Source organism: Calypte anna, chromosome 15 (assembly GCF_003957555.1).
Source record: "Calypte anna isolate BGI_N300 chromosome 15, bCalAnn1_v1.p, whole genome shotgun sequence".
NCBI lineage: Eukaryota > Metazoa > Chordata > Aves > Apodiformes > Trochilidae > Calypte > Calypte anna.
In genome coordinates, this window is record NC_044261.1 from 1,880,754 (window position 1) to 1,904,815 (window position 24,062).

Below are 24,062 nucleotides of genomic sequence, written 5' to 3' on the forward strand. Positions count from 1 at the left end.
GCTTTCCATCGAACCACCCAGTGTGACACCTGAAGTCACTGGCACAGCCGCCGGCCCAGCTCGTACCTCAGCTCGGTTTTGATCTCCTCATAGTCCGCCTGTGCCTGCAGCTTCTCCTCCAGCTTCTGTGGAGCAGAGGAGGGGAATCCATGAAACGAGCTCCTGGCATGGCCAGACCCATGTCCCCCCCTCCCTGTCACGCCTCAGGTCCCCCCTGGCACACCTCGATGGCTTCATTCTTGGCAGCGAGCTGCCCCTCCAGCTCGGCGATCTGGTGGGCAGAGGATTCCTCCAGCTCCTGCAGTGAGCTCTGGAGGTGCTGCACATCCTTCAGGAGCCTCAGGATCTCCCGGTCCTTGGCAGCCAGAGCTGCCTCTAGCCTCGACCCTGAGCACATGGAATAGTTCACTTTGTCCTGCCGGGAGAGGGGACACCATCAGCTCCCAGACACCTGGCAGGTAGACACAGACCACCCTCCTTGTCAAACACGTCCCCATGGGGAGCAGGTGAGCCCTGGGGAATGGGGACCTGGGGTGACACTGCTGTGGGCAGGGACAGACCTCTCCTCTGCCCTTGAAGGTCTCCTGAGTGTATCTGCTGGGTGCCCCTCCTCACAAGAGCTTGGGGTTGCAGGTAGGGCATGGCCAACCCTACCACCCCCATGCCTCGGTCATGAGCATTTTGTTGCCAAACATATGGGATGCTCCTAAACACAAAAAGGTGCTTCTGAATGCAACAGGGTGCTCCTAAGTGCAGTGGGACACTCCTGAAGATGGTGCTCCTGGATCCAATGGCTGGGATGGGGTGCTCCCAAAGGACAACAGGGTGCTCCTGCCTGCTACGGGTTGCTCCTAGCTATGATGTGGTGCTCGTGGATGCTATGGGGTGCTCCCAAAGGCAATGGGATGCTCCTGGCTGTGACAGATGAGGTTCTGGTGTCCCTGAGGGGTGTCCTCACCCCGGCAGTGCCTGGGGGGGAGCAGCAGGCCAGGCGGAGGGAGCTGTTGACTGCTGCCAGCTGCTCCCGCAGGCTCTCCACTTCCCTCTGCGCCGCCTCCGCTCGCTGCAAGAGAGCAGAAAGGACATTAGGCTGGGGCACCTCTGCCTCATCCCACCCCACCCTGGGCAGAGATGGACCCTGGGATCCACGCTGACCCACACTTCTCTGAGCATCCTGCTCCCACCACCATCACTCTCCACCTATTTTGGCTCCTGACACTGCTCCTGGTCCTGATCCCCAGGCACCAGCCGCAGCTCAGCTCCAGGACACTGCTTTTCTTCCACCCAAAAGGCTGTATTTACATATAAATTGCTCTTTAAGCCTCTTTTAATATCCATTTATTTGTACCTATATTTGCAGAATTAAATGTAACTAATGAACAGGAATTAGAACCAGACCTAATTACATCAGAAACCAACACCAGGCTGCTGTGGGTCGTGCCCTAAAACACCCAGGAGAGGCTGGAGGTGACAAACGCTTGCTCCAACAGCCCAAACAGAGCCTGGTAGAAGCCCAAACACACCAGAGGCCCCCAGAAATGGGGCTGGGTATCCCACAGAGTGAAGGAAACAAAAGCCCCCCCTGTGTAGGGCTTCCCTGTCCTGAAGCTGGGTCATCCTGTACTATTTTTGGGGACAGACATTCAGGCCACGGGGATGCTCATGGTGCTGTGGTGGAAGGGGAGCAGGGTCTGTGCCCTGTGCTGGCTGGAAAGTCACCTTGTGGCTCACCTGGTTGGCTTTTTCGAGGTTTGTCATGATCATGGCTACTTCATCTGCCCTGTGATGAGAAAGCAAGAGGTGTCAGCCAGTGTGGGGACAGGGACACAACCCTCCACTGCCAGCCAGGGATCCTGACTTGGGACCACCCGTGACTTGGGATGTATCTCAGCTCCTCAAGCCACTCTGCAGCCCCATGGGGATGTCCTGGTGTTGCAGTAGGTGGCTTGGCTCAGCCTCAGGCATGCCAAAAACCTCTGGCCACCACCAGGCATCCCCGGGGACTTACTTGGATGCTGCTTCCTCGTCGTATTTACACCGCAGCTCCAGCAGCTCTGTCTGGGTGGCTTTCAGTGCTGGAAGAGGCAGAGGAGGATGAGCCATGGGTGTCAAGCCCCCACCCCATCCTCCCGTGGCTGATGTCCCCTCTCCTGGCTCTCCTACCTGTGTGGAGCACTTTGATCTTCTCCTCTGCCTCTCCCAGCCGTGCAGCCAAAGTGACCTGTGCTTCCTGCAGCCCCCTGCCAGAGATGGGCATCACCCATGGGTGCTGGTGACCCTGTGGCCATGCCCACCCACTCCCAGCCTTCACTGCACTCCCTCCTGGACCCCATCACTTGGTGACATCAGAGAAAGACACAGTGGGATGTGTTCAAGCCACGTCACCCCTGATTTTAAAGGGTTTATCACCCCGGGTGTATAAAAATTCATTTTGGGTGGAAAACGGTCCCAATCCCCATAGCTGAAACCTCTCCAGGGGGCGGGGGGTGGCAGCCCACCCCTGCCTGTCATTAATTAGAGGGAGGGGAAGCAATCAGGGCAAAGTTATTCTGCATTATTTATAGCCTGCACTTGCCAGGAACTTACTCCCAGAGATCTGCAATTTAGGGTTTAAAGATTCCTCATTTGTTTCCCAGTGCAGAGTGTTAAGGAATAACAATGAAGGCACCGGGCGAGGCGGGAGCCTCCAAATTAAAAAGCAATTTAATGAGGTTCATCCCCCTCACCTGGATTTAATCCAGTTGTCCAAGCAAAGCCATGTGCCAGGGAGATGGCACGAGGGAATGGCGGGAGGGACCTCCCCAAAAACCATGGGATTTTAGGGAACATGTGGACAGATGGGTGCTGGCAGCACCCAAACCCACGTATGAGGTTTTTGGGCAGGACGTGGCTGCTCAGCAAGAAGGGAAGGAGGAGAGGGAAGGACAGACAAGACACCCAGGTGGCAAAAGCAGGGAGAGAGTCATGGGTCCCCCCGAAAACCACCCAAAACCCACCCCAGAGGTGGAGGGTGAAGCCCCCTCCCCGTCACTCACGTACTTTTGCTTTTCAGCCTCATTTCTCTGCAGCAAGGTTTCAGCACACGGTGCTTTGCCCTCGGTGCCGGGGAGCTCGGCCGCTGCCACGAGCCCGACCGCCGGCGAGGTCCCCTCTCTGCGCTCTGCGGGGGGACACGTCCCACACGGCCACGCTGGGGACAGCGGCGGTGGCAGCAGGGGACCGCAGGCCAGGGGACAGGTCCTGGCCCTGAGATCCGTAGTATTCCAGGGATGCTCAGAGGTGCCCCGGCTGGGGACGGTCACTGCCACCCTCATCCGACGGGGTGGGCAGTGCCGGGGGGTACCTTTGGGGAGGAAAAGCTCAGGGTGCTTCTTCCAAGGGCGGCCCAGGTCCTTCAGGGGGGTGGGTTCGGGCTCAAGGCGCTGGAGCTGCTGCAGACGGTCCTCCAGGCTCCGGGTAGCAGGGTCTGTGGGATATGGAGGGGGTGGTGAGGGCCAGAGACACCCATCATGGCCCCTTGTACCTCCTCCCTGGGGGATTTGCCGCCACCTTGCTCACCACCACCCCAGGGCAACCACCCAGGGCATCCTGCTTAAAAGCAGAGCTGGATGGGGTGCTGGGTGCCATTGGGTGGTGTGTGCCATGGGGTGGTGTGTGCTATGGGGTGGCGGATGCAATGGGGTGCTGGGTGCCATGGGATGGTGGGTGCCATGGAGTGGTGGATGCCATGGGGTGGTGGATGCCATGAGGTGGTGGATGCCATGAGGTGGTGGGTGCCATGGGGTGGTGGATGCCATGGAATAGTGGATGCCATGGGGTACTGGGTACCATGGGGTACTGGGTGCCATGGGGTCCAGCAACCACGGGGACACCGCTTGGTCCCACCATCCCCAAAGGTGTTGGCGTGCCGGGGGGACAGAACATCCGCTCCACGCTCAGCCCCAGCAGTTTGTCCTGTCACCTCACTGAGCAAGCTGGTGGCCCCCCCCAGCCCTGGTGTGTCCCCCAGCCCTGGTGGCCCCGTTTGGGAGCAGACAATGGCCCTGGGTTTGTGCCGAGGTAAGCAGGTGTGCTCCGAGCCGTCCGTCTTCCCTCTGTCAGCATTACACCATCATTAGCTGGTGTCTGCTCAGCAGGGTGTGCCATTATGTCTCCCAGGGCTGATGTAATTATACATTGACATAATTAACCCAGCAAGCCCATTAAGCAGGCCAGCTAAAAATTCATCTATAATTATTTGTTGTGTGCATGCTAATGAGTCCATCTGCACTGCCATTGTACAACACGAACAAATTAATTTACAAGTCTGGATTTTTTAATAAGTTCAAGGAAATGCCTCCTATTGAGGCAGGTTAATGTAGGTTTGAGGTTGATTTTTTTTTTTTTTTTTTAAAGAAAAGGAAAAAAAATAGATATGAATTCTCCAGGGTCAAAAAGTTAGACAAACAGGGAAGTGGGGTGGAGCTGGGTGTGCTACTGTACAGCTGGGCCACGTGGCAGGCATCCAGGGGGGGAAAAATAATAACAGGGATGGAAAAAATTTGAAAATAAGTGTCTGTCCCTGCTTGGAATGGGACACAGAGCAGGGCTCCTGCTCAGCAAGTCCCTGCTGAGATGGCAAAGGTGCAGGGTGAAGGCACGTGGCTGTTCTGGGGGATTCCAGGTGGTCTGCACAGCCCAACCAGAGCTCTGGGTGCCTTGGGGGTGAACCTGCCCAAAGGGCACAGGGTTTGTGCTGTGAGCCTCACTGTGTGTGCCCAGAATGGATGTTCCAGGCAAGAGCCACATCCCATGAGGTGGGGCCCGGGCATCCCCCTGACCCTCCCATCCCACAGCATCACTGCCAGGGGGTGCAGGACCCCACCACAGCACCCACAGAATGGACAAAAGCACCTGGTGTGTGGTTCTCCAGAGGGAACAACCCCTCTTCCTGATGCTGGACATCACAGAGACCCCACAAACAGGCTGGGAGAAGAGGTTTGTGCCCAGAGTTTGGCTTTTGGGACCCAGCTGGAGGTGGGTGCTGAGCCTTGGTGGCACCATTGCCACCTTTGGCACCAACTCGGTGACACAGCTCCAGCTGGGGTCCCTCAGGGCTGCTCACAGCATCCTTCAGCTCGTGACATGTCAGGGCTTGGCATCCTTCAGGCCAATTCCCCACCCAAGGGTGCAGGAAGGGTGTCACGGTCCCAAACCAAACTGGATGCTCTCACAGCCATTAATTACACCCATAACTGAGCTGAGATAACGACATGGTTAATTAAACCCCACGCTCCAGGCCTCCCAGCTCAGGGCCTAGGGGAGCCAGGCATCTCCCCACGCTCCCCCAGCCCCCAGGGGTGTTGGTGGGAGGCTCCGTGCCAGCCATCTCCTCAGGGATAAACACCAGGACAGGTCCTGTCTGATCCCTGCCAGCAGCTCCTCTCCCCTCCACCACCAGGAATAACACAGGAGGAACCGGCCCGACGGATAAAACTCCAGGAATCTTCCTGGGGTCAATGTTTTCCCTCCTAGGAGCTCCAGCCCTGTTGCTGGGGTGATCCCCCCAGCTCCCTTCTCCCTGTTCAGAGCTGACATCCCAGGATAAAGTGATCAGAGTGAAGCTCACCAAAAAAGAGCCAGGAGTGCTCCAGCTCCACATCCCAGGGTGGCACTGATGCCAAACACCCCAGCTGGATAAATCCATCATGCCAGTTACGTGCTGGGAAAGCAGCATCCTCAGCTCCACCACCATGCACCAGGGCTTTGGATGCACCACGGGGCTGGGCACCAACCTCACATCATGGTTGTCCCTTTCTCACTCCAAGCTCACCCAAAACTTGCACCGACCTCGTGCCAGCTTCTCAGCATGTGGGCACCAAGCTTGCCCAAGCTCAGCCCATGCTTGCCCCAAACTTACCCCCAGCTTGCCCAAGATCACTCCAAGCTCACCCCAAGCTCAACCAAGCTCATGCCACGCTGGCACCACCATGAACACACTCTCGTGGTGCAGGGCTGGAGAGAGGAGATGTTGGAAACCAAGCACCCACACCATTGTCACACTCAGAGCCACATGGGAGGGCTTGGGGACACTGCTCATGATGCAGGGGACAGTCCCCAGGGGCAGGGGAGAGGAGATGGTGCTGACACCACCAGGGTGGCTCATGGCTGGGTGATGGGTGACACAAGAGAGGCATGTGGCAAAACAGGACCTTGGGGCACTACATCTGCCTGTGGCACCCCTGGCATTGCCCACCCATCGATGGCACAGCAGGGTCACAGTGACACACATGCCACCAAGGCCCTACTGCAGAGAAGCCCAGGCCTGCTTATCCATCACTCCATACACTCCCCCACTATGGCTGAGCATATGTTTTATACATACACACCCAATAATTTTATATATACAAAACCAATAGAAGATATCACAGGATCATGGAATGCTTTGGGTTGGAAGGAATATCTCAGATGCTTATTAAACATCAGAAGATAATATATAAATATAAAAATAAATAGATATAACCAGTGCTGCCACTAGCTGGCGTTATTGCCTGTCCTTTAGTAGCACCAGCAATGCTGCAGCAGGGACAGGGATGTGGGCAGGGGTCCCTCCTGATCTCCCCCCCCAAGCCCCAGCAGGACCAGGGGCTTTTCTCTGTGCTGGAAGGGGTCTGTGCTGCTGGTGGACCCTTTCCCAGACATCCCCCCACAAGACTACTTGACCAGCAGAGCAGCTCGAGGCACCCATGTGCTGGTGGGATAGGGCAGGAGTGGTCCTGGGTGCTCAGCCCCTTCTCCTGAGCACACAGAGCTCCAGGGAGCACCCGTGTCCTTGGGGAGTCATCCCTCACCCTTTGCTGGAGGTCTTTGTGGTGGGGGGCTGAAGGGTTACAATTGCTCCATGCTGCTGCCCATCTCCAAGAGGAGCTCAGGGCACCCACCGGGAATCTGTGGTGCACCTCTGGTGCAGCCATGCACATCCACATAGATCCATGCACATCCACATGGATCCATGCACACCCCACGTGCAACCACGCTGCATCCACGTACATCCAACGGGCATCCATGTACATCCATGGTGCATCCAAGTACATCCATCTGCATCCAGGTACATCTATCTGCATCCATGTACATCCACCTGCATCCATGTGCACCCACAGCACCTCCAGGGCCCACCCATGGTACCATCTCCTCTCCCACCAGGGCAGGACCCCCTCTCACCCCCCATCCCAACCTGCTCAGAGGCAGCCACCGGCGCCCCACGATTCCCTCCACCAGTCAGAGTCAGCCTTAAATCAAATCATCCCCACCAACAATGACATTAATTATGCTTTTAACACATTTTACTGCTTCCCCCCTTCCCTTCCCGCCACATCTGTGTGAACAATATCCCAAAGATTTACGGTTTTCTCCCGTAATTACAGACACACACCAGCTCACTTATCAAAATACTTGCTGAGCAATCAGGCTCTGTTACAGTCTCTGCCAGAGATTTGTGTTGACAGCAGCCATTCAAAGCAAAAAAAAAAATAAAAAATTTGTTGAATCAGGACTTATGTGCTGCTTGTAAAAGTGTCACACAAAGAGTTTGCCTGTCAAGGGACACACGGACACGTAACCCATGGGGACAAACCCAGGAGGATTTGGGGACAGGGGAGTGAGGGATGGATGCTGCAGGAGGGCTGGGAGGGGAGGAGGAGGAGGAGGTGGAAGGCCCAATTTTGGGGTGTGCATCTGTGTAGATGGGTGTGAGGAGGAGCACAAGGGGGGAAGATAACTCTGGAAACAGAGCTGATGTTTGGCTCTTGTGGCACGGGAGAAAATTTAATGAGGACAAAAATATGTCTCCCCATTTCCCCTAAGAAATCATTAAAACATTTTGTTATTCCTAAATGTCTGGAAAATGAATTAGTGGCCCTGCAGGAGCCCTTCTGAGCAGCTTCAGCCCAACACAGCTCCCCGGCCTCGTTGTGCTGTGGGATGCTCCAGCCCTGGCACAGCCAAAACCCCACTCAGAGCATGGCAGAGCCCAGGGTGGGAGCTGGGGGGGCAGCAGAAGGGGGTTCCTGGCCCCTCACCCAGCCCAAGCACCCACTCTGCAAACAGGAGCTCAGGGCTGCCCCGTGCCTCAGTTTCCCCCTCCTAAGATGTTCAGTAGCAAGAGGGAGTGGGGCACATGGGGGGTCAGGAGCTGGCAGCTCTGACTTTTTGGTGAATTTCCCATCCAAAAGACACCTGGGGACAGCCAGGGTGTGGGGACAGCCAGGGTGTGGGGACAGGGCCTGAGCAAAACCCATCCCTTTCCTACTGTCAAGATGCATTTGGCTCAGGGGCTGAAACCCAGAGATAGCAAAAGCTGATTCTGCTCCTCTCCCCAGCGAGTATTTCCAGACCACCAGGGAATGCCAAGGGATGCCAGGGGATGCCAGAGGTCCTCTTGGCACTGCCATGCCACCCATTAGGCAGCCAGGTCACCACTGCTGTCTTGCTTACCTGGAGCTTCAATCAATTGCTTGTAAACGCTGAGGAACGCCGTCTCTGCCTCTTTGCTTCTCTTACTAAGTGCAATCACCTGCAGGGAAATGGAAAAAAAGGGGTGAGAGATGGTCCTGGGAGGATGGTGGGGAAGGAACCGGGTCTGCTGGGCCACCAGAACCGGTGCCACCCATGCCAGGCACTTGGGTGTCCCCACCCCACCCCAGGAAGGCTCTGCTGCCCGTGGCTAAACCTGCTGCTGTGGCACAGCACCCTAAATCATTGATGTGCTCTGAGTAAATGAAAATTATCATTTAATGTCAGCGTTTAAATAAGAAATCAAGCAACCTGCCTGTTGTTCTGCTTGCTGGGCCCAGCTCCCAGCTGTGTGGCGATGCTGGTGCTGAGATGTGGTGTCCCTGTCACCCCTGGGGGGGTTGGTGGCCCTCGGGCTGGCTGGGTGGCAGGGAGAGGACACACTGCATTGCTAATAACCCAGTCCCACATTAATCTGTCACCCAGCATTGATGAGGAGCAAGCATTTACCCCTGGAAGTTTTCCAGACTGCTGCCCACCGGGCTCCAGAGGGTTCTGTTTGCTGAGGATCCCCTTGCTAACCCCTGCAAGGGATGGGATGGGGTGTCCATGGGACACATGGATTTCTGTGTCTCTGCCACAGGAACCAGGGATGGAGGTGACCCATTCCCAGCCAGAAAATGCCCAGTTTGATCTAAACTGGGCACCTGTGCCAACTGGTGATAGAGAGAGAGATGGTCACCCAGCATTCAGGGTCGGCAGATGTGTCACAGGATGCTTTGGGTTGGAAGGGACCTTCAAGATCATTTAGTTCCAAATCCCTGCCATGGGCAGGGACACCTCCCACCAGCCCAGGGTGCTCCAAGCCCCATCCAGCCTGGAATTCAACACTGCCAGGGATGGGGCAGCCACAGCTTCTCTGGGCATCCTGGGGCAGGGGCTCAGCACCTTCAAACCAAACCATTGCTTCCAAATGTCTGACCTGAATCACTCCTCTTTCAGCTTAAAACCATTTCCCCTCATCCCATCCCCCAGACCCTTGTCCCAAGTCCCTCCCCAGCTTTCCTGCAGCCCCTTCAAGCACTGGAAGGTGCTCTGAGATCTTCCCATTGAAACCTTCTCTTCTCCAGGCTGAACACCCCCAACTCTCTCAGCCTGGCTCTTGATGCTGTTCCCAACAACAGCTTAGTTAATTAAACCACTCTTAAGACACCAACGGGCTAATTACCAAACGAAACCCAAACTTCAGCTCCCACACCAGAACATCTTCCACCCTTTTTGGTGCCAGCCAAGCCCTGGCTTGGCCCCGCCAACCTGGGTTATCAGTCAAACCCAAAGCAAACCCCCTCATTTGTAATCCAGCAGCTACCTGAGCAAAATGCCTTCCCCTTTGCAAGCTGGCAGGCACTGGAGCACAAAGATCATTTTTCTATTGTTCAGAATTGTATAAGCCAGGCTTTTTATAGCCCCTGGTACACAAACCCGCTTCCTCGGCACCGTGCTGCCAGCAGAGGAGGAATTTGGGGGCTTTTCTTCAGCCTTCTGCAAAAAAAAAAAAAAGCTTGGCTTCAGGGGGCTTTAAAAGCAGAAGAGTAAAGTGGAGGAAGGAGGGGGGAGGCAGCTGGGGAGTGGTGGCACGAGGAGCCCTGCTGAGGGGTCCCTGAGGACACAGAGACGTGGTGGTGTTGGGGTGGTCCGTGGTGTCCACCCGGAGTGACCCCCACCCTGCTTCCCACACCCTTTGGATTTTGGAGCCCTGCTGGAGCTCTGAAGAGTTTCACCTGCCCTGAGGTGGTGTCAACCAAAGGGTGCAGTGCAAAGAGCCAGCCCTGAGATGTTCTCCATCACCTCCCCATCACTCAGACCTCCATATCGAGCTGTTCCTGATGGATTTCATTCCTGAAGTCACATCATAGAGACAAAAGGCTTTTCAAGGGGAAGATTTGACACCTTTTCCTCTCTTCATCAATCCTGATGGAGATCTGAACATCCCCCCAGCAGGAACATCATGGCTCTGGGGTGGGAAGGAGCCCACAGCATTTCCACACCATGGTCCCATGGACCTCTCCTCTCCAGGGCCACCAGCCATGGTCTCACCAGGGATGGATGCAGGTTCCCTCATGGCTCATGAAGGGGTCCAGGTGTTCCCCCACCTCTAGCCCCATCCCAGGGGATGCACATGAAGCATCTTCACACTCATTAACTATCACCAGCATCTTAACTGGAGGCACAGGAGCAGCAGTTTGTTGTTGAGGAGGCATCTGGAGACCTTTTTCTCCAAGAAGGCATTTGGGGAGCATTTCATCAGCCCTGGCTCCTGCCCTGGCTCCCAGGTTCTGGCTCAGGGCTGGCATGTTTCAGCCCATTTTGGTGCCAGAGCATCACCAGCACAGCCAATGGGCAGGATGGTGAGCAAGCATCAGCTCTGCTCTTCCCCAGTGCCACTAAACTTCAAGGAAATGTCAGGAAAAAAAAAAAAAAAAAAAGAAAAAAAAAGAAAAAAGAAGATATTTAAAATTTTCAGCGACCTTTTCCAGATGGGGATAATTCACCCAAATGCCAGGGGTGATTCCTGCTGGATCAGCACAGGGTACAGCTCACCCCAGCTCCCCAAACCGCTGTTGTTCCTCACGTCAAGCTTAACTAACACTCATCAAACACCCTCACCAGCCCTGAAACTCAGACTTTTGTTGGAAAAACCCCCTGAAAACAGGGGAGATGAATGTCCCCACAAACAACCCAAGCTCAGTGGGGTGGGGATGGGAGCATCCTCACTCCCCCTGTCCCTACAGAGCCCATCGGCCACAGCCAACCCCCCAACGCCCGTGCCGAGCTCTGCCTCTGGGTTATGTGTTATTAATTATTTATTATTAATTTCTCTCCCACCCCTCCCTGGCAGCATTGTTGGGCTCAAGGTGAGGCCCAGCAGCAGCACGGGCTCTCTGCTGTTGGGTGATGAATTACATTTACACGCCGGGTCCCTTTCATGGCTGGTGACTTTCCAGCAAAGCAATTATCACCGTAGAATGCGTAATAGCCTAATTAATTACTATTGTCAGCTTGGCCTCTCTGCCATGATTATACCTTCCGAAGCCAACTTTTTAAAACATTTGGAAGCAGAAATATTATTATAATTGACTGGCAAAATGGCAAAACTCCCCCAGCACACTCAGTCCCTCCTCCCGGCACAGCGGTGAGGACCGAGAGACCCGTCTGAGCATCCCCTCTCCAAAGGCACAGGATTTGCATCCCACTGGTGGGGAGTTTATTCTTACAGCCATGAGATCAAGTGCAGGATAAGTAGTGGGTTATTTCCATCTAAATACTGGTGGCACTAAACCACAAATGAGCTCTTTTTCAGCGGAGAGGAACAGCTGTCAGGGGAGAAAGCGGCAGCAGAGACCCCAAATGTTGAAGAAAACTGATGGAAAAAAAAAAAGAAATTCATTCAAGCCTTTGCTATTTTCCTCAGGTTTTTGTTGTTGTTGTGGGGTTTGGTTTTTGCTGATGTGTAAAGAAGTCGGGGAGAGCAGGGAGGGCTGCAAGGGGGGAGAGCCTGGGAGGGAGCTGCTGCTCCCAGGGGTGGGAGCTGGTCCCCTATGTGTTGGGGAGCCCCTGTGTGACCCCAGGGTCTTTTGCTGCCTTTTTGGAGCCCCACGTTCAACCAGCTCCTTAAACCCATCAGACATGTGCAGAGATCTATCACACACCCACAGACACACTGCATGTGGATAAGCCCCTAGCACCCACCCCCAGACCCAGCACCCACCCCCAGACCCATCTCAGATGAACAAACCCATCACACACATGCACAGACCCATCCCACGTGTGCAGACTCATCAAATACATGCACAACACCATCCTACATGTGCACAAACCCATCACTCGTGTGCACAAACCCACCCAACGTGTGCCCAGACCCACTGCACACATGCACAACCCCATCACACCCATACAGAAACCCATCACATGTGCACAGACCCATCCCACATGCACCAACACATCCCACGTGTGCACAAACCCATCATTTGTGTGCCCAGACACGTGCACAACTCCATCCCATGTGCACAACCCCATCCCACGTGCACAGACCCATCTCACAACTGCACAACCCCATCATCTGCGTGCCCAGACACATGCACAACCCCATCCCACGTGCACAGACCCATCATACGTGTGCACAACCCCATCATCTGTGTGCCCAGACGTGCACAACCCCATCCCACATGCACAGACCCATCATACGTGTGCACAACTCCATCCCACGTGCACAGACCCATCTCACACCTGCACAAACCCATCATCTGTGTGCCCAGACATGCACAACCCCATCCCATGTGCACAGACCCACCATACATGTGCACAACCCCATCCCACATGCACAGACCCACAATACATGTGCACAACCCCATCCCACATGCACAGACCCACAATACATGTGCACAACGCCATCCCATGTGCACAGACCCATCTCACAACTGCAAACCCATCATCTGTGTGCCTAGACACGTGCACAACCCCATCCCACATACACAGACCCATCATACGTGTGCACAACCCCATCCCACGTGCACAGACCCATCATACATGTGCACAACCCCATCCCATGGGCACAGACCCATCTCACAACTGCACAAACCCATCATCTATGTGCCCAGACACGTGCACAACCCCATCCCACATGCACAGACCCATCATACATGTGCACAACCCCATCCCATGTCCACAGGCCCATCTCACATGTGCACAGACCCATCATACGTGTGCACAACCCCATCATCTGGGTGCCCAGACATGTGCACAACCCCATCCCATGTGCACAGACCCATCTCACACGTGCACAGACCCATCATACGTGTGCACAACCCCATCCTGTGGGCACAGACCCATCTCACAACTGCACAAACCCATCATAGGTGTGCACAGCCCCACCACACCCATGCACAACCTCCTCCCCCAGGGGCACAGCCCCATCCCACCTCCTTTCCTGCTTCCCCAAGTCCCTTCCTCCTAAGGCAGAAGCAGCTCCCACTGTTCTCCCGAGGCCAAAAAGCAATTCACGTCAAAAAGATCAATAATATAAAAATAAAGCCTGAGAATTCTAGTTAAAGGGAACGTCATAGAAATATGTTGTTCATGTTCATGATTCGGAGATTAAAAAAAAAAAAAAGAAATCAATAGAAGTTCTTCAGATGATGTTATTTCTAATGAGAAATATACCCAGACTGCTGCAAATAACTGCTTAACGGAGAAAAAAAAAATGCATTAATAATTTACTTCATAAAGCACAGGATCCCGAACACAAGAAAATTGCTGCTGGTTCTTAATTTTGTTGTAATACTTCTTGACAAGTTTAATGATGCTTTGGCAAAGTTCCTGAGAGCAGAAAACATTCAGCTCATTAGGTTGGGGTTTTTTTTCCCACCCTCTCTTTTTCCGCCTCATCCCGGCCCGGCTGGGGCTGGGAGAAGCTGCTGGAGCCCTTCCTTTGCTCCAGACCCTCTGGATTTCTTGGGATGAGCCCTCAAATCAGCACCAGTGCCTCCAGCCCCTGTGGGATCAACCTCCTGCCTCCTCCTCCCATCCCCAGGTGAGCTACAGCCTCCAGCCACCACCCAGGGCATATTTTTCAGGTTTATTTTACCAACTGAACATCCCATTTTCTTTTATTTTCCACTGGCTGCTTTAGTTGATTTTTTTTCCTTATTTTTTTCCCATTTTCTTTATTCCTTTCTCCTTTTCCTTTTTGGTTTTTTTTTCCTTTTTATTTAATTTCCTTTTTTTTTCTTTTCTTCATTTATTATTTTAGTGCATTTGCTGACACTTGGCAACTCCAAACCATCTGCTCCCCAAACCAAAGGCTTCAGCATCCAACCCAAGGCAGCTCCCATGTTTCTGGTCAGCAATTCCTAACCAGCAGCATGAGAAGGTGGGTTCATTCCCACCAGAACCCAACTCAAGACCTCAGAAAATTCTTTAGCTGCAAAATTCCTTGCCTGGAAAATTATTTCCCTGCAAAATGATGCCAACTTCCCACTGGCAGCAGTGGTCTAGGTCCTTGGAAGAGAGGAGCAGGGATGTGCAGGGTCTGCATCAGTGGTCTGGATAATCTTGGGGGGTTGGGAGGGGTCTTACTGGTTCCCAGGTTAGGGATGGAGCTGGGATGGAGCCAGGATGGATCCAGGGTGGCCCTGGCACACAAACGAACCCAGAAATTTCACCTCCCATTTAGCAGAACAAAACTTTTAATTTAGATGTTTTCATCTATCTATCAGAGGGTTTTTTTTAAAAAAAATAAGTTTAAAATAATGACTGTAATAAATGAAGGTAATTAATTGTAGTTTGTTCCTTTACTGTCTAGTCAGCTTAATTTTACCTTTTCATCTAATAATGAGAAAATAATTTTTGTGCTCTGAGGGTTAATGATATGTAACTGCAAGAGCTGCTAATTGCATGTTGCAAACTATTCATCAAAATCCCCATCTGCGCTACTTGATTATGTTTGCTAAATTATTGCTTTGAATTATCTTTCATAAAGCAACTTTTGTAATTAGCAGGGCTTTTGCTTTGCTCTTTTCTCCAGCACAAGGATATTCAAACTTTGGCCAACTCAAGCTGCTGTCATTGAGCTGCTGGCACGGGTGGGTTCTGGGGGACACACACACACACACACAGAAACTGCCCTGGGGATAATCTGGGGAGGGAAAGAAAAGTCAGGTTTATTATTTGTAGGGCCAGTTTATCCTCCTGGCTTTGCTTCTCCTTCCTTGAGGGAAAGGGAAGGAAGAGGGAAAAGTGGGTTGGGGGGGAAGAGGGGAAGGGGAATGAGGGGGAAAATGAGAGGGGGGAAAAAAGGCAAGAAATATTTAAAAAGAGGAAAAAGAAAAAGCAGGAAAAGAGTGGGAAAAATGGATAAATGAGGGAAAATGAAGAGAAAGGGGAAGAAGGGGAGGGAGAGGATAAAGGATTAAGAAAGAAGAAAAAGAGATAAATATATACTAAAAAGACAGGGAAAAGATAAGAAAGGGAATGGGGAAAAAAAAAAGAGGAGGAGGGGAAAAAGAGAAAAAAAGATAAAAGAGAGGGGGGGAAAAAAAAGAAGGTTAAAAAAAAGAAGGTAAAAAGCACACCCAGGGCCCCTGCACTCCTCGCCCCAGGAGCAGCAGCACCTCCCGGGTGTTCACTCCCCACCTCCTGGCCCTGAAGCATCCCAGAAACCTGACCTCAAGGGAGCAGAATCCTTCTGGAATAAAATCCCTCAAAACCTCCTGTGGAATAAACCCCCTGGGGATGAGAAGCAGGGGGCAGAGCCTGAGCCTGGGGAGCCGGGAATCGCATCCTGCTCTCTCTGACCCCCCTAAATCCTGAGCTCCTTGGGCTGGGGCTCCATGAAGGCCACGGCTCAGCTTCTTGTGGTGGATCTAATGAAGACTACCAGGGGGAAAAAATGCAGTATTTAAAAGAGAGAAAATGTATTCCTATTGTTATCGCTCTCTTTTATGTGTTTATGCCCAGCGCATCGGAATGAATCAATACTGGATTGCCCTATAAATAAATGAGCCTAGCAGGGAAGTCAGTAATAAAATGAAGTGATAAAAAATATGGAAATCAGTCGCATTTGTGTAAATCCACTTATTGTTTACTTTAATATTTCCTCATGCAGTTCCCCAGCTCCGAAGAGACAGATTTAAAATCAGGTAATGCTCAGCAGATGACAGATCCTAACGTGGCACTGCCGGGGGCTCTCGGGGGATTTCCAGCACTGCATGTTAGAGGAGCAGAGGCTGCAGCCCCCCAAGGGCTGCCACTAAAAAGTTGGGGAGAAGAAGAGGTATCCTGAGGTGGAATGGATCTCTTGGTGGCATAGCAGACCAAAAGTGAGGCAATGGTAGAGCTGGTGGGGATGTGGAAGGGGCATGGGGATAGGGAGCACTTGTGTCAGGCTGGAAGAGATGCCTTCTGCAGGAATGTGGTGGGCTGGGAACATGTTGTCCCATCCCAGTGCTTGGCTTCTCCTCAGATTACCCACTGCAACCTCATCTGGTGCATCCTGACCATGTCCTGATATCTCCTGGCCAGGCCATGGCACCTCCTGGCTATGCCATTGTTTCTGGCATCTCCTGACCTCCTGGCATCATGGCATCTCCTGACCACACCATGACACTTCCTGGGCACATCAGGATATCTCCTGGACACACCATGGCACCTCCTAATGGTGATGGCTCTTATCCTGCCTGGAAGCTCTTGTCAACAGCTCTTTCCCACACGTGGCACAAGAACCACCCTGTGTCATCCAGGCAAGCAAACCAGACAGATTTTATCATCTGTAGAACCCCCACAGAGGTCAGGGATGGTGACCTCAGGCCTTGACCCCACCAAACACGGTCCAGTGTGTCCCTCCTGGGGCTCTGTCCTCCCTCTTCCAACCCTGCAAGAGCCAGTAGGGTGGGAAGGGGCTGGGATGGTGCCCAACAGGGCACAAGGGCAGGTCCTTCCCACTCCCCTACAAGCATCCCCCTGTAAGGCTGCCAGCTTTTCCTCCCACCAGGCAGGCAGAAAACCCTCCCAGCAAAGCTATTTTAGAGTTGCTCTTTTTTTTTTTTCTTTTTTCTCCCCCTCTTCTAATTTTTTTTTCATTTTATATTCTTAATTTTTTCAGATTTTTTTTTTTTTTAAACCCACCACATCTCCCCCCATCTGGGCTGCGAGCCGGGTGCCAGCATCTCAGCGCCGACTGCTCAACGTTTGCTTTTTATAAACATCTCCAAATCCAAAGTTTCCTCCCCCGCTGCTGGGATGCATCCAAGTGGATGCTGTGTCTCCTCAGAAGTCCCCTCTGTGTCCCCCTGCCACCAGCTCTGCCCATCCAAAGCAACCAAGACACCAAGAGCCAAACTCAAGGTCAGGGGCTAGAATATTTTTTGTGGCTAATTAGCTTCCCTTCTTGGTAGCCCTTTTTTAGCTCCCAAAAATCTACTTGTCATGGAAGGAAATCCACCACCCTGCTGAGTTAATTCTCTGCCAGCAAATCTCCCCTTCCTCAGGTGCATTTTTCTTAAAATTCCTCTCTGAGTCCAATTAAATGTTTATGAGGCCACGCGATTTCCCCCCACTGTGCTGCCAAGCGACAGAACTAAGCTGCTTCTGGAACAAAACAAAAACAAAAGGGGGGAAAAAGAAAAAAAAAAACAACGATGAAAAGCCACAAAATAAAGGATTATTTTTTTCTAAGAGCTTTGAGATTGCAGGGATATAATCCACCCCCCAAGACTGATGCACGGAGCCACGGCGCACTGGCGATATTGACGAAGGGGTTTGTATGAATAATTGAAGAAATTCTGTATTCCCCACCAATAAAAAAAAAAAAAATAGGCAAGCCGAGAGGGTTGTTGAGATAATCAGGAGCTGGCTAATCAATATTCTCAGCCCCAGCCTCCTCCTCGCTTCTCCAAAAGGAGCAGTGCCATAAGCTCATCAGTAACTGTAAAAAAAACATCGCACTCCGAGTGTCAAAATAGTCAAGCACAGCATATTGTATTGCCAGATTTCCCTCCTGGTCCACCCTGGTGCCAGATTCCATCCATCAGCAAGGAGGGAAGCTGGCCAACAAGGACTTACTTACACTTAAATGTTCATAAATAAGGTTTTTAAGCTATAGATGGCTTTTTAATTTTGGTGGAAATGTGGGGGGAATTTGCAAAATAATAATAAAAAAATATATATATATAAAAACGATGGGGTTGAGGTGATGCAAAGCTGCCTGGGTGTACCAGGGGATGTCCTGGTCCCTGTCTGGTTTGTTTTAGGGTTAAAACAGATGGAAAAAAATGTACACTGGTACCATAAAGTGTGGCAAAGCCTTTGTCTGATGGGGAGCTACAGCGAGAGAACGTAGCCCCGCCATGAAAACCTCATTAGACAGCCTCTAATTACTGCCCTGCAGACAGTGGGAGGAGACAGAAACCATAAAACCTGAGCTGGGGGTGGGGTATTAATTGCTTTTTGATAAATTGGGGGCCAAGGAAAGAGGGGAGATTCAGGTTGGCTATTAGGAGGAAATTCTTCCCTGTGAGGGTGCTGAGCCCCTGCCCCAGGTTGCCCAGAGAAGCTGTGGCTGCCCCATCCCTGGAAGTGTTGAATTCCAGGTTGGATGGGGCTTGGAGCAACCTGGAATGGTGGGAGGTGTCCCTGCCAATGGCAGGGGGGTCAGACTGGATGATCTTGAAGGTTCCCTTCCAAGCCAAACTATTCCACAGTTCTGTGATCCCACGGGATCACATCATCATTCCATCCATCACCCCCGATGTAAATCCCTGATGCTCAAGATGTATGGAGCCAATTACCAGGGTCACTCTTGGGTGTGAAATTCCACCAATGAAGCTCCTGGTCTCAAATGAATTTGGGCAAGATTGTGAGCTGCCTGCCTTTTATTGGACAGTATAAATATTTCACTGTTATATATAAAAAATATTGGTGAGAAAGCAGATAAACCCGGGTCCTGTGTGGACACAGAGAAGCAGGGAGTGAGAAACAGCCATCAGCATCTTTTTAATGGCCTTTGGTGGGGTAAAGGAACACGGGCTGAGAGGGGAATTTGGGGCAGCAAGAGGGGGAGACCCTAAGGGGGTGGAATCCCAGACCCAATGGGGCTACGCTGGGAATGGGAGCAATGCCATCAGTACAGCCCAGACAGTGGTGTGGCCCAAGGGGTTGTGTCTTGATCCACCCACCAGGGAGATCAACATGTGGGACATGGAAAGCCTGGAGGCTCAGCATCATTCCCAAAACACAGATGCTTCCTCCCCAAGCACAAGGCTGAGCCCATGCCCACTGCAGAGGATGCCCAGGAGGGACAGGTTGGGAATCACCTCAAAAGGGGGGAATCAATCCCAAATGTGTTTTCCCCACCCTGTCATTCTCAGATCAGATCTATCCTCACCTGCAAACCCCATGCCAGCACAGGGCACCCTTACACTTCAGGCTCACCAACACATCAACCCTTCCCTGGGACAACAAAAGCAGGAGAGAAGAAAAAAAAAAAAAGCCTGTAGGAATCGATGATACTTTCTCTCTCTTTCTCTCTACCTATATTTTATTAAAAACTTTAGCATCAATATTAATGTTTAAATCTTCAACAAGCTGAGTTTAATTACCTGTAAACTGCATCCTCAGCTACATGGACTTTGATCCTCACTGCGGTAAATACAACTGAGGAGGAGTAGGGCCACTGTCCCCAAGTGTCACCCTCCTGTCCCCACATATCCAGCCTCCTCCCAGCTCTCAGCAGCAGAGCTGGAGAAGGGGACAGTGGGTGACAGGGACAGAGCCACAGCATGACCCAGCCAGGGTCACAGCCAAAGGAACAAGTGGGAGAGAGGAGAAAATCTGGATTTTGGAAGTCCATTCCCTGCTGTGCCAGAAAGGGGAAGCACAAGTTTGTCCCACACGTGTGGCTGTGTCCCTTCCCCACTAGCAAAAGTGGTACCAAGTGGGCAGGAAGGAGCTGGGGTCACCCCTGCCAGTGCCACCCAGGGCCACTTGTGCTCCACAGTCCCACAGCCCAGGTCTCAGCATCTCTGCCAGAACTGGGGTTCCCAGCACGTTCTCCAAAGAGCAGTAACGGGATGTAGAGGGCAGAGATTTGAGATGCATGTCACATTTCCATCCCTGGGAGGCAAGAAAACACTTTTTAAAAAAAAAAAAATCAAAAATATCTATCAAGGGATGCTCTCTAACACGTTGTACTGGTGGCTCCACCACTTTGCAGTTCTACCATCCTGCTCCTCACCAGAGGCTCAGGAGAGCCTGGTTGGAGGGAACCAACCTGGTCCTGCCCCCATAACCCTGCAAAAGCTCCTGGCAAACCCCCTCCTGCACCTTGTCTCCTCCTGCTGGGGGGCTCCTCCAGGCCCTGTCCCTATTCTTGAGGCCAGGGCTGGGATGGTAGTGTTGGAGGGTTCCACTTCCAGAATAATATTCATTACCATATTCATTCAGTGTTTATCTCGCAGATGTACGGATCTGTTACAATGGAGAAAAAAGAGAACTCAGAATTTGTTCTCAAAAGATATTCAAATTAGTTAATCAAGAGCCCTTTTATTACATGTCTCACGTACCAGCAGCAACTATCCACCGAGATAAATGATCAGCTGCTAATAACTGATTACACTGCAGCAAGTGTTTTCTTATCCCTATTACCACCATGTTTAAAGACATTTTATAAATTTCTAATTATTGTAAATTGTTTCTCCTTTTGAAAACATCTTCCCATAGTCATCAGCTGTCAATTTGCCCTGAAAAAATCTTTCTCTGCAATGAGCTCATAGCAAGATGCTCTGGGAAGCAGAGAATACCCTTCCTGGCTCCCAGCTGGGGGGATGCAGCTCCAGCCACATCCAGCCCTGAGCAGTGGGGGACCAGGATGCACCTCTAGCCCAATGAACCAGAAAAGAAAGATGAAAAATAAAAAAAGAAAAGCAGGCTGAATCCTGAATGGTGCTGCCTTCACCCACCACACCGTGCCAAGGTGGAATGGACCATCCCCCTGGATGGATTCACTCTCCAGCAAACCATAAAGAAATAAATGAGCCAGCAGTATATAATACAGGTCTTGACAAGCATGAGGCACCCGCTGAGACCCACACTGGCACTTGGGAGAGCCCTAAATAAGGTTCTGTGTATCTTACAGATGAAAGCTGAAATAGTCGAGAGGGTTCGAAGCCAACCAGGACTTGGAACCCTGTGGTCAGCCTTGAGCCACCACTCCAGCCCATTTCTGGGCTCCATTCATTACTGAGATCAATCAGCTTTAAAAAAAAATAAAATAAAAAAGAAACAACCACAAGAACAACAATAAACCATCCTCTAACTCTCTTAGAGGCTTTAATGGAAAAGGTGTCTCCTTCCACCTTCCCTGCAGGGCTGAAGCTGTGACCCATGGACAGGGAAGGTCTGGAGAGCAGCCAGGGGCTCCTGGAAAGGGACCCAAGGGCTGGAGCAGCTCTGCCATGGAGCCAGGATGAGAGAGTTGGAGTTGTTCAGCCTGGAGAAGAGAAGGCTGCAATGGGGAGACCTTAGAGCACCTTCCAGTGCCTGATGGGGCTCTAGAAAAGCTGGGAAGGGATTTTGGACAAGGGTCTGGGGGATGGGAAGAGGGGGAATGGCTTTAAATTGAAAGAGGGGAGATGCAGATGAGATAATAGGAAGAAATTCGGTGTGAGGGTGCTGAGCCCTTGGCCCAGGTTGCCCAGAGAAGCTGTGGCTGCCCCATCCCTGGCAGTGCTGAATTCCAGGCTGGATGGGACTTGGAGCACCCTGGGCTGGTGGGAGGTGTCCCTGCCCACAGCAGGACGTTGGGACTGGATATCTCGAAAGTCCTTTCCAACCCAAACCAGTCTGGGATTCTCTGAAGGCTGCCTGGGACCATCCCCCAGCAGAGGACCGGGGTGTCTGGCCAAGGCCTCTCCGGGCAGCGCAGACCCCGCGGCTGCCAGGAAAGGGAGGAGCAGGGGCGGGCGCGGAGCCTGGCACGGAGCAGCCGAAGCCCTTCCCGGCTCCAAGGGGGGCTCAGACCAGGGAAGGAGACGCCGCAGGCACCAGCCAGGCCATTATCCGCTTTATTGATGCTGTTCTGAAGAAAGCTAATCAATATATTAGATTTCCCAAAGAAAGAAAACACCAGCTGCCAGCAGCACATAACTCCTCCGCCTCGGCGCATTTTTCCATCAAGCCCTGGAGCCGCACGTGTCCGTGCAAGATGGGGTCACGTTCAAGAGGTGACCCCACGCTCCCCCGGCGGCCAGGTCAGGGCCAGGGCCACGGCCACTGCTTTGCTACACAGCAAAGCCCATGTCCCCCCCTGCCCGGGATTGAAATGAGAAGGAGAAACCTCCCCAGTCCTTTGCCTCACGGTGGGATGCGCAGTGACAAACCCAGCCGTGCTGTGCTCCCCGTGGAGTCACTTCCCTGCGTGGGCTCACGGTCCCCAGTATGGATTTGGGCTCCCAGGAGGGGTCCCATTGGGAGAACCATTCCAGAAAACACCCCACCAGCAAAGCCATTCCCACAAGAGCCATTCCCACAGCACCCACCCATCCCAAACTGGCTCAGCCACACGTTGGCCCCAGAGATCAACTGGGAAGCATCGGTCCCATGGATGCACTTGGCACAACAGCACAGGGAACCCCAGCAAACCAAATGGCTCCTGGATATTAATTCCTTAAACCATTCAAGCCGGTGCTGTGGCAGCTCCAAAAGCCATTAAAAAAAGGACAGGATAAATCCACACTGGACCCACTGCTCGGCAGCAGCAGGGAAGCGACTGACGTCACGGGGAATTGATTAGTGTTTTAATAGAATCAGATGATGGGGAGGGTTGCAGACCTGTTTCAGAAACCCAAATGTTAGGCAGATTCACGTTCAAAACCCTAAAGCAGGGCGCGTTTAACCAAGGCAGAGTAAATGTCCCACATTTCCCCAGGATTATCTGAACCATATCAGATATAATCCAATGATCTGTAAAGTGATTATACCCAGCTGAATATAAGAGATCTCTTCTGGTAATGCAATATTTCATCCAGCTGCAGACATTAGGAGGAGGCAAACAAAGGAGGAGATTTAATAAGTGGAAATAAAAAACCATGGGCAAGAGATAGTTGAAAAAAAAAATTTTTTTTTTTTTTTTGTATCGCATCTAATTGCAATCAACAACAGACATCTGACACAGTGACAGCATCAGCAAAATTGCTGCTGAGAGCACAGAATCTTTGTCTAAAAATAATCAGACATTCAGCGTGCCACTGTTTGTTATAATGGTAATCGATGCTGGAGGCTTTGAATTCCATCAATTTATAGATCTGCTCTGTTCTGCCTGCTGATTGTGTTCTGCACACATCCACTCCCGCTCGGCGCAGGCAGCGCCGGGGCACTGTGTGATTAAGATAAGCTCAGATTCCTTTCATACATTCCTTATCAGCTCTAATTCTCCACCAGGCAGAGATGTTCACAGCAGTTAAAGATTAGTTCAGCTTCTCAGACGCCAAATTTGAGGGTATTGATCAATAAATCAAATCAGGGGCAATCAATCGCCCGATCCGAGCAGTCTAGCCGATGCATTATTACTGGCGCCTGCGAAAGCTGAAGCTTTTTTTTTTTTTTTTTTTTTTTTGCTTTTTTTTTTTTTTTTTTTCATGAGTTTCATCAAAACGCAGCTTCCCTGGCTCCCTGCCAGCTCCCGGGCTGCCTAATAGACTCCACGGCAGAGGAGCTCCAGCCCAGCAGAAGAGCAATAAATTTCTCATCAAACAGCCGATAGAGAAACAAGATGAACATCTGTTTTGCTGCAATGAAACTCCTGTGTTCTTCAGAAGCTGCAAACCAGCTCTGACAGACCACCCCAAAGGCAGCTTTTGCCTTCAACAAAGCAGCAAAGCAGAATATTTGTCGGTTATTTCAATCAGGTAATTTAAGAAGACTTTGCATTCTCCTCTCTGCAGCTGCTGGAGCTTTACAGACAGGATTCCTGCTCAGTCAATAATAAAAGCCATCCTGGGACCCTGTACTATGAAGGCAAT

At 51.8% G+C, this 24,062-nt stretch overlaps 1 protein-coding gene across 3 annotated transcripts in view; it reads right to left on the reverse strand.

Moving 5' to 3' along the window:
* Positions 1–24,062, reverse strand: part of CUX2 (cut like homeobox 2) — a 65,279-nt gene that overhangs the window by 8,901 nt on the left and 32,316 nt on the right. For 2 of the 3 annotated variants that reach the window (XM_030460598.1, XM_030460600.1), the window contains exons 2-9: positions 8,473–8,551; positions 3,040–3,466; positions 2,164–2,240; positions 2,009–2,075; positions 1,732–1,780; positions 959–1,063; positions 224–415; positions 67–125 (exon numbers count right to left, since the gene is read on the reverse strand). In XM_030460598.1, the coding sequence (XP_030316458.1) occupies positions 67–125; positions 224–415; positions 959–1,063; positions 1,732–1,780; positions 2,009–2,075; positions 2,164–2,240; positions 3,040–3,466; positions 8,473–8,551 (1,055 nt within the window). The remainder of the gene's footprint in view (positions 1–66; positions 126–223; positions 416–958; positions 1,064–1,731; positions 1,781–2,008; positions 2,076–2,163; positions 2,241–3,039; positions 3,467–8,472; positions 8,552–24,062) is intronic. The other variant, XM_030460599.1, reaches the window with a different exon arrangement.